The 19,060-nt window shown below is 44.0% G+C and overlaps 2 protein-coding genes across 2 annotated transcripts; one reads left to right on the top strand and one right to left on the bottom strand.

Annotated features, from left to right (window-relative positions):
- The first annotated feature begins 4,550 nt into the window (after positions 1–4,550).
- On the top strand, positions 4,551–7,396 carry LOC4352660 (serine/threonine-protein kinase SAPK9-like). The gene is made up of 9 exons (NM_001404738.1): positions 4,551–4,934; positions 5,047–5,121; positions 5,262–5,363; positions 5,480–5,533; positions 5,649–5,741; positions 5,986–6,078; positions 6,307–6,411; positions 6,536–6,634; positions 6,721–7,396. The coding sequence occupies exons 1-9, from the start codon at positions 4,761–4,763 to the stop codon at positions 7,009–7,011; spliced, it is 1,086 nt and encodes a 361-aa protein (NP_001391667.1). The 5' UTR covers positions 4,551–4,760; the 3' UTR covers positions 7,012–7,396.
- Positions 7,363–11,619, bottom strand: LOC4352659 (putative disease resistance protein At5g47280). The gene is made up of 4 exons (XM_015764352.3): positions 10,504–11,619; positions 8,950–9,700; positions 8,646–8,857; positions 7,363–8,399 (listed from the first exon to the last, which is right to left on the bottom strand). The coding sequence occupies exons 1-4, from the start codon at positions 11,285–11,287 to the stop codon at positions 7,567–7,569; spliced, it is 2,580 nt and encodes an 859-aa protein (XP_015619838.1). The 5' UTR covers positions 11,288–11,619; the 3' UTR covers positions 7,363–7,566.
- Between the last annotated feature and the right edge of the window lie 7,441 nt (positions 11,620–19,060).

Here is a 19,060-nt window from a genome sequence, read left to right as displayed (position 1 = left end):
TAATAATATTAGCAATGGTAGTACAATGGTAGCTCTGAAATATAAACTTACAGCATCAAAAAATTGACAGCTTTATTAGATCTAATTAAGTAGGAGTACAAGCACTATTCAATTAATGACAATGACTAGGGTCCAAAGTGAAGCATTCAAAGTCCAAGTAGCAATTGTAAGTAAGCTGGTATGAAAAATATGGACCAGGATTGGTTGGCCAGTTGCCCCTGCCAGGGTTCCAAGAGCCACACTTTGACTTGGCTGCAAACCTTCACATGAAAAACATCAACAGAAAGAGAGAAGAGTAGTAGAAAAATAACCAATGAAGACCAACATAATTTCAAGGGCAGAAGAATCTCTGTGAGATCCCCCAGAGATTACTCCAAAGACTTGCACAACTTGTCTTCTTTCTCCTCTAGCTTTCTCTCTCTGTGTGTGTATGTGTGTTTACATTGCATTATGCAACATATTAGTATCTTATGTTATCATGTCTTAACCCTTGATGAATTGTTAATTAAGGGTGATGTGAGATCAAATCCTAATCCCTTCCTTTTGGTTGGGCTATAAGAGCATGGAGATGCCAACCATATTCATCAGATATTCTCCTTTTTGTGTGAAGGTGTGTTGCCATGGGCAGGCAGGCAAGGCACCTTCTTCTCAAGATTCTCACAAGATTGTGACAGGGCACCAGCTGACTCATCAGTCATTACTAATCAAGTGTGGGATGCTTAAGTCCATAGCTTATCTCCTTTTTCTTAATTGGCATGAAGAGTCTTAAAGAAAAGGTACCAAACAAACGCCAAACTAACCACAAAGTTGTAGCAGTTGCACTTGTCCCCTGACCGAATTTTCCCTCTCAAAATTTTAAGCCGAGACTTTGGATTACGAATTCTACATGCCATATATATACACAGGTACGCAAAACTCATGCCGATCTTAAAAAAAAGTTCAATACTCACCGGTGACCCACACCCCCTAGTCGCACCGAGCAAACCCACTGTTTTCGCACAATTTTTCATATGAATTTGGTGAAATTCACTGGTCATGCATGTAGCAATGATGTTCTAAAAAGGGAAAAAAAATCAAGATGCAGGTGAGACTGCACTAACCAAAATTGTACATAAAGCAAAGTATAAGCAAACAGTAGTAGCATCATATTGGTACAGTAGCTAAGAAGATTCTCTAGCACTAAAAAATGATTAATAAATTAATAATGCAGTGTGCAATTTTGCAATTTTCCCCCTGGGAAAAAATTAGAGGAGGAAGAGAAGAGATTCCTCTTGAATGTGTGTGTGGAAAAGAAAAGAGGGAAGGGAATCTCGCACCGCACGCTGCGTTTGTCGGTCTCTCCCTGGCAGCGGGTGCTGACGTGGCAGGCTGTCAGTGGCACAGGTTGGCATCGAATCGCCGCGTAGTGGGGCCCACCACTCTGGCACACAGAGAGAGAGAGTGGAATGTGTACACGTCAGCATCTGGGAAAATTGCACTGAAATTTCCTGAAAGGTGAATGGTGAGGTTGTCTGGTTCTCTGACTCTGATGCTGTATGCAGTGACCTTTACAAACTGGATGAATGAATTTTTTTTAACTGAAATTCGAGTGAAAAATTGTTAGGAATTCCTCCATGTTTGATTCCCAGCCGGTGCTCTGTTTCAAAAACCTACTGTATTCAATTCTGTGGACTGATAAAAGGAGAGAAATTCATTCTGATCTTGGTGCTATCTGAAGCCTAGACATTGAATATTTTTTAACTGAAACTTGACTGAAATCCTAGCATCAGCCTATGAACTCTTCCCTGTGTTTCTGCCACTAACATGGACAGACTTATTATGAACAGAAAATTTTCATCCGATCTTCTAGACTAACCTAAAAAGTTATTATCACATAAAATCAACCGTGACGACGAGGACATAAGAGAAAAGAAAAAAAAAGAGGAGGAGAAATTCTTTTCTTTTCTGATATGGTGACTTTATTTGCAATCTTGTTCGTGTGGTTGCAGAGAATATTCTGCTGATGGTGGCGCACACAGTTCAGCAATGGAAATGGACCATATATATACACACACACATGACTTTATTCGTCTTCTTTTTTTATCATCGTTCGTAGTATGAGTATATTTCTTTCCTCCTTTCCATGGATCTCGACTTTATGTGCACTGTTTTCTCTTGTATGCTATCTGCTGGCTTTTTCAGGATCAGAGAATTCAGAATGCCCCTCTCCTCAAGTTCTCTCCTGGTGGACAGGCTGACTTTGCAGTTGGACCACAGATAAGTTGGTTCTTTGCAGTTGTTGTACCTGAATTATGGAGAAGAATCTCTTGCCTTACCTAACAACATAAACACATTCTGGATTGTGTTTGAATCCTCTCTTCTTCATTGAACGACTACATCGTTTTTCGTAAGCACGCTTTCCAAACCACCGGAGTAAATGTTATGTTTCATTGAAAAACTTGTTATATAGAAATTTATTCTGAAAATAATATAAATCTAAATTTGGAGTTTATCATAATTAATAGTCCTACTCAATTAATCACGAGCTAATGGTTCTTCTCGTTTTGCTCCCACATTACTCGTTTTGCTCAGGAGTAAATAAGTTGTATTCCACACATAGACCCCTTAGTAGAATAATAAATCCCTCCAAACATCATAAGAATTTCATGTATTAGCCCACATAAATCCATTATGGATAAAAATAAATTAATAGTTTAATTTTTTTTTTCATGAATTGAGTAAAACCAAAAGAGTCAAAGAAAGAAAAATGTTTTGCGTGCCATGGAAAAGATCGGCTGTTCTGCCTAAATGAACACAAGAGTACTAATACAGAAGCCCTTTTTCTGAAGAATATGATACGCTTAGCTCGCTGAAAAACTCTGCTCACAAATGAAATGAACTATCGATTCTCTCAATCTCTCTGTGGAGCAAAAGATTAATTAGCTGTTTGTTGCGAACTGCAATTTGTGTCTCGTGGAAGGAAGAATCTCTGCAAGTTTTCTCGTTCTGCTGATCTGCTTTGAGAGGAAAATGACAGGAGCAGGAGGATGCATCGATCAGCAAAAATATGGATGGAGATGATATCCGATCTGGGTGAGAATGAGATACTGAGATCTCCATTGGATAGCACTAAGTGCTGCACCATCCATCCTTAGACCCGAATTCAAATTCGGTTTACCAATATTCATGATATAAAATCACCCCTTATTTTGTTCACTAGAAAGAAAACTAGTCAAATTTATAATCTTTCAATTTAAGCATAGTCGAGCAGGTAATCACCCGCTATGAATAACGACGAATCAATGAATTTTGTATAACCTATAGCTATATGTACTAGTATTATGAAATTGAGAAATTAAAAAAAACACAGCACAACCGTAGACGTTTATAATATGCACACTCATACCTATAAACACACGCGCACACACATGTCACCTACCATGAAAATAATTTTAGAGCAGAACCTTTTATATTTTTGCTCTGAATGGTCTAAAAGACCATGATGAAAAAAGAAAATTGACAGAATATCTCAATAAGTTTTAAAATTTAAAATTTATCTATGACTTATAAGCGAACAATCAAACGAGGGTGAGAGAACAAAGGGTTTGTTCACTTCTTTACCATTATCAATCATTCCAAAATTTAGTAATACCAAAATAGCCTTATCAATAGTTGATAATTAACTTTCTATTCAAAAAACTTTTCTCAGTATTTGGTAATGCATCAAACTAAACACTACTCACCTCAATTTTACCCTACCGAAACTTGATAATGCCAAAATCGAGTATTACTAAGTGTTTTTTTTTCACAAAATGAACAAGCCCAAAATTCCAAGTGGTACGGGGCCATCACTGGTCCATTGTTCAACTACATGGGCCCGAAAGAAAGGGGCTCAAAAGCACACTGATCCAGTACAAATGATGGGCTTTTGGCCCATTAGTACAAAACCTGTTAAAATATCTGGGCTTCTCAAATAGGCCCATAATATGCTCATCCCAAATTGGGCTTAAAATCTACAGTCACCAGCCCAATTAAAGAGCAGCGGCAGACGATGATGATATGACTGAAATACCCTCACCGTCCTTGTGGCCGCGTAGCCGCCAATCCGATCGCAGCCGTCCAAGGAAATATCAACAACCCTATAAAAAAAGTCAACCCATGTACACCGTCCGATCTCCATCCGACTGCTCCAGACGCGCGAGGGCACGATGGTAATTAACCACCCCTTGGCGCTTTTCGGCCCCACCGCGAGATATTTCCGGCCGCTTTTTCCCCGCCTCCCTCCGTCATCCCCACCCGCCACCGACCTGTGAGCCCCACCATCAGTCGGGCCCACCTGTCAGCCACCCACCCGAGGATGCGGGTAGAATAAGCATCCGTCCCAGCATCCCGGGATGTTTTTTCTCACCTGAACGTCGACGAGCAATCACAATGACATGTGGGCCCGGTGTCATGCGGGACCCACGTGTAAGTGATAGAGTGGGTAGGTAGTTGGGTGGGTTTAGGATTCGTATGTGGATAACGTCCTTTGCTTCGTCTTCCCCCACTTTCCCGCGGCAATAAGAAAAAGCGCGGGAGCAAAAGGAGAAAAAAAAACAACAGCGAGAAAAAAAAAATCAAGAACACGAGCAAGCGAGAGGGGAAGAGAGAGAGAGAGAGAGAGAGAGAGAGAGAGAGATCACGAGATCGGAGGAGGAGGAGGAGGAAGAAGAGGGGAGGAGGTGGCGTGTTGAGTCGGATCGAGGTTTGCGTTTGTGTTCGTTTGGTCGCCGGCGGAAGCGATGGAGAGGGCGGCGGCGGGGCCGCTGGGGATGGAGATGCCGATAATGCACGACGGTGACAGGTACGAGCTGGTGAAGGAGATCGGGTCGGGGAACTTCGGCGTCGCCCGCCTCATGCGCAACCGCGCCTCCGGCGACCTCGTCGCCGTCAAGTACATCGACCGCGGCGAGAAGGTTCTCTTTCCTTCCTCTCTTTTCTTTGCTGCGAGCTTAGCTTAGCAAAATTGAGAAGAAAAAAAAGGGTAAAATCAAAGCTGGTTTGATCGACCGTGGAATTCGACTGCAGATTGACGAGAACGTGCAGAGGGAGATCATCAACCACAGGTCGCTGCGCCACCCCAACATCATCCGATTCAAGGAGGTGACCATGACACGATTCTCCTCTTCCTCCTCTCTTCTTTGGAGATCATGCTGATTGCTGATGCTGAATGATGTAAAAGGACACCTTTGTTTGTTCCTTCTTGTTTCGTTTGCAATTCCGACTCTGACGAATCTTTTCAGGTTATTCTGACGCCGACGCATCTCGCGATCGTCATGGAGTACGCCTCCGGCGGCGAGCTCTTCGAGCGCATCTGCAGCGCCGGCCGCTTCAGCGAGGACGAGGTCGATATCACTGTCCTGATACACTATGATCATGTCTATTTCTTTCACCAATAATTGTGTAGTATCTGTATTGTACTGTTGTATTGGCTAACTCTGAACTTTTGGTGTACTTTCAGGCTCGTTTCTTCTTCCAGCAGCTGATATCTGGAGTTAGCTACTGCCATTCCATGGTACAGTATCATTTTGATTTCAAAGTTACCGTGTGATTTTCGCTTGTCTATAACTATAAGCGGTTTGCTGCATTGAGCTGAAGCGATTTTGTTAATGTGTTTTTGCATTGTTCAGCAAGTATGCCATCGTGACTTAAAGCTGGAGAACACTCTGCTAGATGGAAGTACTGCTCCTCGCTTGAAGATATGTGACTTTGGTTACTCGAAGGTACTAATGTTTTTCTATTTATTTTTGCTATGCTTTTAGTTGGGATTACTTTGATCATTTGGCAATACTATGTGATACTGATTTGATGATCTGAAGGTAGATAGTATCCACAAGACATTTAGGGTGCACAATGTGGCTTAAATTACTTTCTGTAGTAGTGAAAAGAAGAGAGAACTTTCGCTAGATTTTTCTCGATGTGATTGCTGCCTGGATAATATTGTACTGTTGCTTTCTGATTTTGCAGTCATCGGTTCTTCATTCACAACCAAAATCAACAGTTGGAACTCCAGCTTATATTGCTCCAGAAGTTTTGCTCAAGAAAGAATACGATGGAAAGGTATTATCTATCCCCTTTGTGCTTTAAAAGTTGCCATCCTGCATGCAAAGATACACTGATACCAGCAGCTGCCCAACTTCTATGCCTTTTGCTCGACAATAGAAGCTGCCATTGTGTTGTAAAGGTGTTGATCCATGTTTCAATGGCATGGGTAGTGTATGGTCTTGTGAAGTAACCCTTTTAATGCATTAGTTAGCTCAATCCCTAATAATTTGTCTTTGGATGGAGATTGCCGATGTTTGGTCATGCGGTGTGACGCTCTACGTGATGTTGGTTGGCGCATACCCTTTCGAGGATCCTGAAGATCCCAAGAACTTCAGAAAGACAATTCAGGTATCCTTGCCAACCATTCAGCTTTGCAGCACCACAATTTACAGTTATAATCAGCCAGCTAAATAGTAATGCCTAAATACTTTTTTTAGATAAATAATGTCTAAATACTGATCTCAATTTGCAGAAAATATTGGGTGTTCAGTACTCAATTCCAGACTATGTCCACATATCTCCGGAGTGCCGCGATCTCATTACGAGGATTTTTGTTGGCAACCCAGCTAGTGTGAGTACCAATTCTATTCCTGCCACACAATCTTCAATTATTCAGCTCTGATGTGAGACAACATATGCAATCATTTGCTCTTGCAGAGGATCACCATGCCTGAGATAAAGAACCACCCATGGTTCATGAAGAACATCCCGGCTGACCTCATGGATGATGGCATGGTTAGCAATCAGTACGAGGAGCCTGACCAGCCGATGCAGAATATGAACGAGATCATGCAGATACTGGCAGAAGCAACAATTCCAGCAGCAGGCACCAGTGGAATCAACCAGTTCTTGACTGACAGCCTTGACCTCGACGACGACATGGAGGATATGGACTCGGACCTTGACCTTGACATTGAGAGCAGCGGAGAGATCGTATATGCCATGTAATCATCTCAACATTTGCAATGAAACTGCACTGAAAATCAGCTTGTTTCAGAGCAGGTAGAGCTCCAGAAGAGATCTGTGTTCAGGCTACTAGGAAGCAGGCTCTGCTGCCTATTAGTTCTTGAGTCTGAATTTCTGATGAACCATACTGCAGCTGAGTTGCAGCAGATTGTGTAGTATGTAATTATGTATGTTGTGCCAAAAATTTAGCACCGGATGATATCATGCAAGACTGTTTCTTGGGAACACTGAGAAATGAGAAGCATTGTATGGAACCTAGTTCTGTATTGTATTAAACAGAGAGACAGAAGAGATGTATTGGTTAATGTATTTGCTATGTGTATGTAAATATGCTTTGTGCCAAGAAGAAAAAATCTCTATTAATTCTATGGTTCTATTTTCTCAGCAAGCTTTGGCTGCTGCTGGAGAGTCAGTTGCATGAACACTGAACATGTCAAAATTGCAGAGTGGATTGTTCCTCCATCCTGTATTAGACAGGGAAAAATATACACATCATCTGTACAAAGGTGAGCTTGGAGCCAAAAGCATCCAGGAACATCAGTCTACAAGCCAGTCCAGGTTATAACACTCTTCTGCTACCTGAACCCGGAGGTCTGGGATGACCTGCTCAGCTTCCCTCCACAGCAACGCCGTCTCCTCGTCGCACACGACGTGCCCGAGGGACTTGAGCGATGAGGACGACCTCGGGAGGCTCCTCAGTCGCGAGCATTCTCGCATGTCGATCTTCTCCAGGCTTGTCAGGTGACCGAGCTCCTCAGGGAGGTCCGTCAGGTTGACACACTGCGAAATGTCGAGGTATTTCAGCCTCTTCAGGCTGCATACCGAAGGCGGGAGCCGCCACAGAGCCGGGCAGGCGTATACCCTTAGGATGCTCAGGCAATGCAGCTTGCCCAGCTCATATGGAAGCTCTGTGAGGTCATGGCAGTTTGAGATGGAGATGCTCTCCAGGGAACTGATTTCACATATGCTAGATGGTAGCTCCTTCAGGTCTATGCAGTGGTCAATGGTGAGGTTGGATAGGCGCGGGAATGTCATCGAGAGATCCACCTTTGATCCTCTCAGACTGTTGGTCAGCTCACAGAGGACAAGGGATATCTTGCGCAGGTTCTTCAGTGGGATTGTGGTTTTTGGTAGCGGTGGAAGTGTGATCTTCTCAAGCCAAAGGCTCCTCAGGTCACTGAGCGTGGTGAAGGCGGATAGGTTATCAAGGGTTGCACTGATGGTGCCATAGTTGATCAGCACCAGGGCTTTCAAGTTCTGCATGGTTGCAATGAATGGTGGGAGATAGTATACACTTGACGCGAAGTTGAGGATAAGCACTTCGGCCTTGGGGAAGCTCATCTGGAACCAGTCAGATTCTTTCATCTCACCTGAAGATTGAAACCAATTGGTCAGATTATTTTGTCCAAAGGGGAAACACAAATAATTGCAAGTAACACTACCATAGAACTTTAAATAAGGGAAATATTTCACAAGATCAGGTAATACTAATAACAAATGGAACTTTATGTATTACCTTGAAGGATTAAGCATCAGTTAAACAAATTAGATGGTATTTTTTTTTCTCATAGCAAGAAAAAAAAAGATGAAAGTGTAGTTAATAGCCAATGAATCACCTGTATGAATGGAAACTATCTGAGCTTCGAACGGAGTGTCCTTATTCCTCTGCCAATCCTTCGGTAGTGATTCTTCTCTTCTTGGCATCACCAGCCGTCTCCGGTTGTTCAGAGCATCACGACCACTCATGTGAAGCGCTAGATCCCTCAATACATCATGTTGTGTAACCGAGAAGTCATGGTAGCTGCTGTACAAATCGCCGGCTTTGTTCCTGCATAGAGTAACCAAATGTCAAATCCGTCCTTTTGTCGCATCCAAATTATTAAAGGCTTTGAAAGGAAATACAGGGCAAGCTGTACATACTGTGCATCATTAACTAGGGTGAGAAGATTCTTGTTTGATAGCTCAACCAAGATGGCGAAGGCATCCGGCTCATCAAGATCATGAATCTCCATCCATATATTGATCAACACATCCAGTGGGATCTTCTTATCCTCCGGAAAGCAACCCAGATCAAGGAAACATTCTCTAACCTTCCCTGACAAGCACTCGATGCTTGCGGCCATCCTCTCCAGGAGTTTGGTCTCATGAGAGTCAGATATAGTCTCTCCTCGCGACAACCGGTTCTTCGCACTCAACCATATCTTAGGAGGCTGATCCCGCAACGACGCACCGATAACCTTCAGTGCTAGAGGAAGTCCTCTGCACTCTGCAGCAACCTGCCGAACCAGTTTCTTGTCAGCGGTCCGAGGAACGGACTCCTGATCAAAGGCAGCACGACAGAAGACAGAAAGAGCCGCCTCCTCATCGAGCAACTCCATTTCGTAAGTCCGGGTGACCAACGAGGGGAACTTGAACCTTGATACTACAAGTGTCTTGCACCCAGGGAACTTGAAGATGAGCTCCTCTAGCTGTGAGAGAGACCAGACATCATCAAGGATAACAAGAACAGGTCCTTTGTCCCTTGGCCCCAACTTGAGTTGCCATTCTGGGATCTGGTTGTACGCACCGAGCACAAGGTTTCCACTGATCTGCTCCCATAGCTTCATCTTGATAGTGTCCAGATTTGCGGACTGCGAGATCGTCTCAAAGAAGACTCTATCGCTGAAGTAGCCTACAGAAACAAGAACGAAATATGTTAGCACCATGAAAAACAATAAAGCATGCAAACCTTTCCAGAGAAACCAGCAAAGGATCAAATACAACTGTCTTTTGTGAACAGATCTTGATGGCAAACAATTAACGCAAAATCCAAGGGGTTGCTCAGATCAATTAGGAAAAAGGCGAATAAATTCGAAGAAAGTTCTAATGTTATGTTGATTAAAATTGGCACCATGAACACAAGTTGCTACGTTGAGCCGAATGAGTTCACCAACATACTAATTATAACTCCCTTTGCACTTACAGATGATCATACCGGGGTTTGTATTAAACCATGCCAATGAACACTAGGCAAATCTCATAATTTCAATCTGAATCTAAGCAAGAACATACCATGCCATGATTTCAAGGCAAAAGGCCATGAACAGAAAACGAGTTACTACTCAATTTGGACCAAAAATAATTTTTCACAGCATCTCCAAAAAAGTTAGGCCGTGTGGCGTAATTGTGTGCTCCACCAGCAATCTAATCCCATTAGGATCGTACACATCACACTTAAGCTTGGTCAAAGCGCCAATTTTGACCAAGCAGGTAGCAGTAGTGAAGAACAAGACGGAAGCATCAACCTCAACTTTACCTAATTGCGCACAAAAAGCACACAATAATTTTGCAGGTTTTACACCCTAAGCCGCCACAATAATTGAAGGAAAAAGATGTGAAACCCTTCTCTTTTCCTTTTTTTCACACGAGGAATCGAATCGAATCGAATAATTTTTGCAAAAAACACGCAAAATTTGATGATGATTTGTTGGTTACCTCGGATTTTGTGATCCTTGAAGATTTCCATGGCGAGCGTGGTCTTGCCGCTGCCGCCCATGCCGCAGATTCCGACGGCCTCCCACCCGCCGCCGCCGCCGCTCATCACCATCTCCTTCACCTTCTCTTTGCCCACCCTCACGCCGCCGCCGACCATGCTCTCGTCCTCCTCGTCGTCCGGGAACGGGAGCTCCACCTCCATCCCCACCGCCATGCCCTTGGTCGGTGGCGTATCCATGGCCATCATCGCCATGGCCTTGGGCGGCGGAGGTGGTGGGGGGAGAGCGAAGGGGAGGGAGATGGCGGGGGGTGGAAGGGCGGTGGCCGCGGCCTGCTGCTGCTGCTGCGCGGCGGCGACCTCCTCGACGCGGCGCTCGAGGCGGCCGATGCGGGCGTCGGCCTCGTCGCGGAGGCGGCGGACGCCGTCGAGCACGTGGGCGGGGGCGTGGCGGGAGAGCCAGCGCGCGATGGCGGTGTCGGCGGCCTCCATCCGGCGGGCCAGCTGGGCGGTGCGGTACACGTTCCACCGCGGCGCCGACGCGGCGCGCCGCGCCAGCTCCAGCGCCTCCCTCAGCTGCGCCGCCAGCTCCGCCAGCTCGCCGGCGCTCCGCCCGTGCCCCCACCCTCCTCCCCCCTGCGCCGCCTGCGGCTGCACCAGCGGCAGCAGCGGCTCCACGTTCCGGCGCAGCCGCTCCGCCGTCGACCTGCAGAAGAACGTCCCCCTCACCGCCCGCAGCAGCTCCTTCACCGCCTCCCCCGCCAGCTCCTCGAACAGCCTCTCCATGCCTCCACTTCTTCAAAATCAATCCAACACAATTCTTTCCCTGCCTCTTCTTCTTCTTGGATCTTGGGATGATGAAATCAATTGCAATCGAACAGAATTCTTTCTATTCTCTGCCTCGTCTTCTTGGATCTTGGATGATGAAATCAATTGCAATTGAACAGAATTCTTCCTCTTCTTTGCCTGTCTCGTCTTCTTGAATCTTGGATGATGAGATCAACTGAATCTCTTTGAAATTGTTTGTATCCCTCTCCCTCGTGTTCTTGGGGGTGGCTTGGCTCAGCCGGGTAAGTGGTGGGTGGTGGCCATCGCCATGGAATTGAGGAGGAGGAGTTGGAGAAGAGTGGAAAAGAAGAATAAATATAGGAGGAGATGAGAGAGGGTTGGAGGGGTCAACCGCCGCGGCTACGGGTCACTGACACTGCCAGTTACCGTGTGGGGCCCACTGCTCAGTCAGTCTACCACTAGTATTAGTACACTGCACATTGAATTACTACTACTGTATTAGTGGGACAAACACTGTTCAAGGTTTAAGTAGAGGAGCTGATAGCTGACCTAAAGACTATGATCTGAGAGCATCTTTGATCTTGGCTTTGAGTCAAGGAGCAAAGCAATGGGTGTTAGGGGTATTAGCAGTATGCATTAGAATGGTTCAACATGTAACTTATGGGCATGGTGATGATGATTTTGATAGATTATGGATATAGAGAAAAAAATATCAGTTCATAACGATGAACTAAATATTATAAAAAGCGAACAAATAACTTTTAAAAAACGTATTTTAGAAGTGCGGCCCAAATAATCCATACCAACTCTATTAATCTCTTAGAACACGCCATTACAGTTTAATAGCTCTACCAAACGACATATTTACAAATGAAAAATAATTCGTGAATAAAACTTTTACATACGTGTTCTTAACAATCAAAAAACAAAGGCTGAAAAATAAACTACAATGAAAAAAAACCTCAAAATCAACTCTAAATTTAAGATTGAAAATTCAAATTTTGGCTAATAAATATAAGCATAAGCAAAAAGATGAAGCCCTAAATCTATTTATGCATAACGTATAACAGGGCATCAGTATGTATTTGTTAGCGATTAGCGAAGTCATTTATTCACCATTGGCATGTGAGGTTTCGCTCAGGGTGATGCTAGGAGGATAACCGGAAGAGTATCTTGCACCCAACAATTGAAGGTGGACAAATGGTATTCTAAAAAAAATGGTATTCTTTTCTCCGAGGGAACAGGAATAGAGCTCTTGCAATGCACTATAAAATAAAAGAATTGATTCAGTTTATAAAGGAAACCGGACCCAAAAACCTTACAACGACACGGTTAATTTTAGATAGGAGTTGGATTCCTTCTAGAGAATTTGTAGTAGGTCAGATGAATGCAGACTTATAGGTTAGCACGGGTGCAGTGGTGGAAGTAGTACGTGAGTACTAGATATATATGCTTAGGGTGAAGGAGGAGATGCGTCAAAGGCACCACAATGGTGGAGAAAAAAATGGATTCCCAATAATAATACAAGGAACCTAGCTAGGCAATGAGGACGTCGCCTTCGATGGCATTCCACCACACATCGCTTGCAGAATTTCACGTACGAGCATGTTAACATAACTAAGTGTTGAATTGGTGGTGCCGTTACGGTGACTTTGTCTATGGTGGTATTTTATGTGTGTGTGGTTGGGTGGGGTAATGATGATCATGATTGGCACTATAGTCTACTCCCTTCGTCTCAAAATAAACCAATCTCGTATATGATGTAACACATTCTAGTATGATGAATCCGGATATCTTTGTGTTGTATCCAGATTCATCGTACTAGTATGTGCCACATCCCGTATGAGGTTGATTTATTTTGGGACGGAGAAAGTACATCCTAGAAGGGGAGCCGAAACCACATCCGTTGAGTTGAAATTAAGATGCATGTTACTGAAGATAGTTTGTCACGCACCTTGCTTGGAAGATGATGTGCATCCTCGTCCGTATGATCCGAATGCAAAAAATTGTATCTATATATGCATGCACATGTACGTCTGTATGTGCGCAATATACATTACCTTACAAACAAAAAAGAAGAGGAAAAACAAGATGATCCCTAGCACATATGGCTATCCATCAAGCCATATTGTTGAAGAAAGTCATTGCCTACGCCTCCTTGCCTTTGATTTTCTTTTTCCCTGCGTCCACCTCTGTTGACTCTGTTTGCTATACTGCTAGAAAGAAGAGAAGATCAGGATATCTATACATCATAAATAGCAGGGCATGACAATAGCATCATGGGGACTTTCATGAGCAGTACTTGAGCAATTAAATGAGCATCAACAAACTTCTCTATGGGCTATGACCAAGCAATCCAATCCACCAAAGGACACTGCCCTCTTGTATTATTGTTTTGTGACATGCCCAAAGGAGGAGTCCATGTCCTTTTGTTTCCCAATCTAATCATAATCTCTCTGTTCTTGGTCTAGATCAATGGTGGTACGAAGGAATTAAAAGGTTGTTGAATTTGCGAGAGATTATCGCAACATTTTTGAGATCTCCCGATTCTTGTTACTTGTTTTTTATAAAATGGATTAAAAAATCTATGCTCTACATCCAACTGGATGTATACAGGCTTGTCCTTGTTAGTTATTATTAATTAGAACTTTTGAGGTTAAACGTCTCCTTTGGTAACATCAATTTATGATGAACAATAACCATTGAAATTAAAAGACAACATATATGTAGATCGAATGGAGGGATCTTGAAAGAAAGAGAAATTCAAGGACCCTCTCGGATTCATCATGTACTGTTGCCAACGACAACAACCAGATCCAAAACCGGCCCTGATATGGCTATTACGAACCGACACTGATAAGGTAAAGCACGGTCACTCCTATACATGGGTGGATCTCAAAAGAAAGGAACGCGGTTTGAGGACCTTCCAGGATTCATCATATACCATTCCAAATTCAGTATAGCCTTGATCATCAGTCATCACAGTAGGTCAGCATGGTTGCTCTGCCTGAAGCCGAACATGCCAATGAAGCCGAACATGACAAGTGATGATGGTGACGAAACTGAGAAGAAGTCGGCTAAATGGCCTGATATCCGGCCATAACTGTAGCATAACCTACAAAGCATTTACAAGCCTTCAATATGGGTGTGTTTAGTTCACGCTAAAATTGAAAGTTTGGTTGAAATTGAAACAATGTAATGAAAAAGTTAAAAGTTTGTGTGTGGGAAAATTTTAATGTGATGGAAAAGTTGGACTAAACTCGGCCACACTGTCTGAACTCCTCTCACTCTGCAAGCACGTGTGATGTTCCACCGGCCAGTATATATTTTAAAAGTGAACATTATTTTAGTGTTTTATATTTTATCCTCCAAGGTGTGAATTGAACAAGCTTTAATTTTATATGATGAAAGAGTGTCTAAGAATATGGACTTTGCTGAAGTACTTTTTTTTAATTCACGAAACCCACAATTTTCCTCAAAGTGGTTATATAATATATGATGTGACATAATATAATATATAGCAAGTGAAAGTCTTTTCTGAATTGATTCTGGCCATAAAATTTCGACCATCGCCTATGAAAAATTTATAATATTTGTGTTTCATCGTGGCATACAGTAACAAATTTACACTCATATCACTATTATGTTAGGAACAACTAAATTAGAATTCATCCAACGTATTCCAAATAGTAAATTCTCCCATTGCAAATAGATGTAGCCATCCAGTATCTTCAGGACAATCACAACAGTGTTTTTTACTACGAAAAAAACTGACCAATGCCATGGAGATGCCAAAGCACTGAAAGCAGTAGAATTATTGGATAGATATATAGATGCTAATGAGCACATGCTAAATATGTGAGTTGTTGTCACCTTGCAATTAGAATATGCCATCCAGCTGCAACATCCAATCCAACCGTCCCTTTCTCCCAAATGGTTTTTTCCCATTAAAATTATCAGCTTAATTATAATTCCTTAAGTTTTGATTCCCTTCAATGAACCTGGTCAAAGTTTTGGACCATGGACCAGCAGGCCATGGACCTTGACTATAAACTCCATCTACTACCACACAAGAATAAATTGAAGAAGGGACAAATTTTTTTTTGATTGCTGAAAATTGTGGCCATTTCACATACATCCGAGCTAGATGTGAATTTATTTGTAAAACCACATGTGTGACAGATGAATACATGAATCTAATTTCAGACCTTTCATCATTTTCTTTTCAGCTTATCAATCGCAACAAAAATTTAAATTTTAAAACTTAATTTTAGAGTTAATTTTTATGTTTTTTTATCATACTTTAATTTTCAACATTAGCTTTTAAGTCACTAAGAACACATATGTAAAAGTTTTATCCATAAATTATTTGTAAGTCACTAGTAATCTTTACGGCTTATAATCAACTACAGGTGAAACCATATGACTTGCCACAAGGCGTATCACCATACTTTCGAGACTTAATTTGTGGTATAGTACCAAACTTTCCACCTAGTGTTATTTTGTTAGATCATTTTTGGTTTTTCATCTACATGGTAGCTTGTTTTCGACTGAAGTCTGAAATAAGGCGAATCATGATCGCAATCGAAGCGGAAATCGAATTCAAACGAGGGGGGGGGGGGGGGAGGTCAAAAAGGAGGAATTGTTGCTTTGCAGCAATCAAAACCATTACAAGATGGATGGATGTGATCACAGTTTGCTGCCTTTTGCCGTGTGTGTATGCAGATGTGGCTTTACAGTGCCAATTTGTGTCCTGGCACGAGGCAGCAGAGGCTACACGGCAGTGAACAAAAAAACGATTCCTTCTGCTGCATTTACCAGGGAATATGACGCAGCAGCAGCTGCAGATGGCAATTGCAATTCTGATTCTCTATCTTAAGTGAACCCATCGCTTTTCTTAGCCGAATGATTGTCTTTTTAATTAATAAGGCCTCGTGTGACACAGGAGATAAAAAGAGCTCTTCAGGTCGTGTTCATAGTACCCATCGTCTTCGTCGTCGGTTAGGGCCTATTTGGTTGCATGCATGATCTTAATACGAAGGACGAGTGTTTGAAATTTCTAAAATCTTGGACTCCTCCGGCACGCAACTAATTCGTCTGAAATTATGTTTTTTTGAATTTAGTCAAAGTTTGTTTAAAGTTACTAAAAAGTTGTTTGAAATTTCCGAGATCTCGTAAATATGTAAAACGAAATTTCAAACCCTCGACGGTGGAATATTTTCTGATGCAAGATGACAGGAAAAGTGTGCCACAATTGTTGGCTCCATTTATCAAGCGACATCGAAATCACAGTACCATCAATAGATTTATTGGGAGAAATTACCTTACTTGAAAGTTACAGCTTTATATAAGGTGGAGTATAGTGGGGAATATTGCAGGGTTGAATGTAATTGGTGAGGTGATGAATATAAAAAATGGATGTGGAGATTATGGATACCTCATATCTATATGACAGTTATACTTTAGTCGGATATATGGTACCAAATATAGATAGAATATTTTTATGGGGACTCGGGTTAGTTTTTAACTTGTATGTCAAGGAAATACCCGGGATCCTAGTCGGTTACGATTGTATTTTATCTATAATCCCATATTCCGTTAGGATATGGACTGTATTTTGTAAAGCGGATTCCTTCCCCTATATAAGGAGGGTCCGTGTGCCTCTTGGGGGGCGGTTCTTTTTTCTAGTTTATACAATCAATAACACACTCGGCGGAATCATCCCTGGACAGGAGTAGGGTATTACTTCTTGAATAAGAAGGCCTGAACCTGTATAAAATTCCTTGTCTCCAAACCCATCCACTTTCCTAACTTGATAGCTACCCCCTTTTATTATTGCCGAAATCTTGTTTCGACAGTTGGCGCGCCAGGTAGGGGCAGCGTCAAGTTTTTGCCGACTAAGTGCGATGGGTTCCGTTTCTGTCACCAACGACTTCGCCTTCCCTCCCGGGCAGGCGTTCCGGTTCGGCAGCCTCAACTTCATCACCAAAAACTTCGGCAAGATCTCTCTCCTTGACTCGGATTCAAACCAGTCGGGGAGAGACCAGGTCCCCATGCCGTTCGGTATTCCGAACTCGGCCAAAGCCTACGCCAAGATCATCTCTCCCGAGTCGGCTTCAAACCACTCGGACGAGATCCAATCTATTTTTCCACGACCAGATCAAGACGACGGGTCCTATCCCTCAATCCTGATGAAACTTCCTGATGATTTGGCCGCTGTCTTCACAGTCAAGACATCTCCCACTCGAAGATCTAGGCGAGCTCCGGCTTTAGCCCCGATCCGATCTAGATCCAGGGAGGTTGGCGTTATACTCCAACCTCTTGGGACAGTCTCGACGGAAGAGTTGGATGGCTACCTCAGCTCCCCCGGCGTCAGTTCTCGACCAACCGAGATCCTCGACTACGACGACTTCGGCTACCACTACGACCACGGTGACCTCGACAACTTCGACGACAGCTATGAGGATAACTACACGCCCCTCTTCTTCGGCGTATTCATGGCTGACAACGAAACGGAGGAACAGCGCCAAGCCTGAGGAGCGGACAAAGATCGCGCACGGCAAGAAGCTGAACGTCGCCGACTGGAGGAAGAGCGACAGCGACAAGAGCGAGAACGACTACAGCGTGAGCAACAAGATCACGAACGGATTGCAAAGGAGGCTGAAGATCGACGACAACATGCCTTGGAATCTGGGCGGCGAGCGAGAGAGCTCATTGGGCAACAAGACGTCGATGGGACAGCGGTTTTTCGCACCCCCCAGCAGAACGCGGTTGCAGCGATCACTCTCCTCGACACCCTCCTCAAGGAAGACGCACTCAACCAAGCTGATCATGTAGTCAACATCTTGAACCAGACGAAGACCATGATCGCTGCCTCGGTTCCAGCCAACTCCGCAAGCACCCGCACCCTGACTGGTAGCCGAGTCCCTCATCTTCGATCTCAAGACTATCACCAGCCAAGCCTCAGCATTGCCGGCGTCGAATCTAGTCGCAGGAGCAGGGGACATGATGAACGGTCCGTTCGCTCGCCTCCCGAGCGATATAGGGAGCGCCGAGTTGAACGACCACACTCCCCACATCGAAGGCGCCCCATCGATCTTCGCGATACCATCAATCAGCGCTGTGCAGCAAGAGGCCATCATTCACCAGATCGCTACGACGACGACGTGGACGGAGTTGCTGCCTTCACAAGCGACCTGTGTCGAGTGGATTGGCCAGCCGGCTTTAAGCCGACTGGAATCGAGAAATATGACGGCACCACCAACCCTGAGTCTTGGCTCACCGTCTATGGTCTCGCAATCCGCGCAGCAGGAGGAGACAGCAAAGCCATGGCGAACTATCTACTTGTGGCCTTAGCGGATTCTGCCCGGTCATGGCTTCACGGGCTACCCCGCGGCACGATCGGATCATGGGCAGAGCTACGCGATCACTTCATCGCCAACTTCCAAGGCACTTTTGAACGGCCCGGTACACACTTTGATCTCTACAACATCGTTCAGAAGTCTGGAGAATCTCTTCGAGATTACATTCGACGCTTCTCTGAGCAACGCAACAAGATCTCCGACATCACCGACGACGTCATCATCGCTGCCTTTACTAAAGGCATTCGCCACGAGGACCTAGTCGGCAAGTTCGGACGCAAACCTCCCAAGACGGTCACACAGATGTTTGAAAAAGCCAATGAGTATGCCAAAGCCGAAGATGCTATCACGGCGTCCAAGCAGTCGGGCACCACTTGGAAGCCAAAGAAGGATACGCCGACCGCAGGAG

The sequence above is a fragment of the Oryza sativa genome, chromosome 12 (assembly GCF_034140825.1).
Source record: "Oryza sativa Japonica Group chromosome 12, ASM3414082v1".
Lineage (NCBI taxonomy): Eukaryota > Viridiplantae > Streptophyta > Magnoliopsida > Poales > Poaceae > Oryza > Oryza sativa.
The sequence above is the reverse complement of the archived record's forward strand: the minus strand, read 5'-3'. Positions and strand labels throughout refer to the sequence as shown.

Bases quoted from the DNA above. Each gene is read 5' to 3' on its own strand.
- LOC4352660 (NM_001404738.1), top strand. From the start codon at position 4,761: ATGGAGAGGGCGGCGGCGGGGCCGCTGGGGATGGAGATGCCGATAATG. The intron at 5,364-5,479 runs GTCGATATCACT...GTGTACTTTCAG, and splicing joins GCCGCTTCAGCGAGGACGAG to GCTCGTTTCTTCTTCCAGCA. The intron at 6,079-6,306 runs GTATTATCTATC...CTTTGGATGGAG, and splicing joins AGAAAGAATACGATGGAAAG to ATTGCCGATGTTTGGTCATG.
- LOC4352659 (XM_015764352.3), bottom strand. From the start codon at position 11,287: ATGGAGAGGCTGTTCGAGGAGCTGGCGGGGGAGGCGGTGAAGGAGCTG. The intron at 9,701-10,503 runs GTAACCAACAAA...TTGTTTCTGTAG, and splicing joins CAAGGATCACAAAATCCGAG to GCTACTTCAGCGATAGAGTC. The intron at 8,400-8,645 runs GTGATTCATTGG...TTCAATCTTCAG, and splicing joins GATAGTTTCCATTCATACAG to GTGAGATGAAAGAATCTGAC.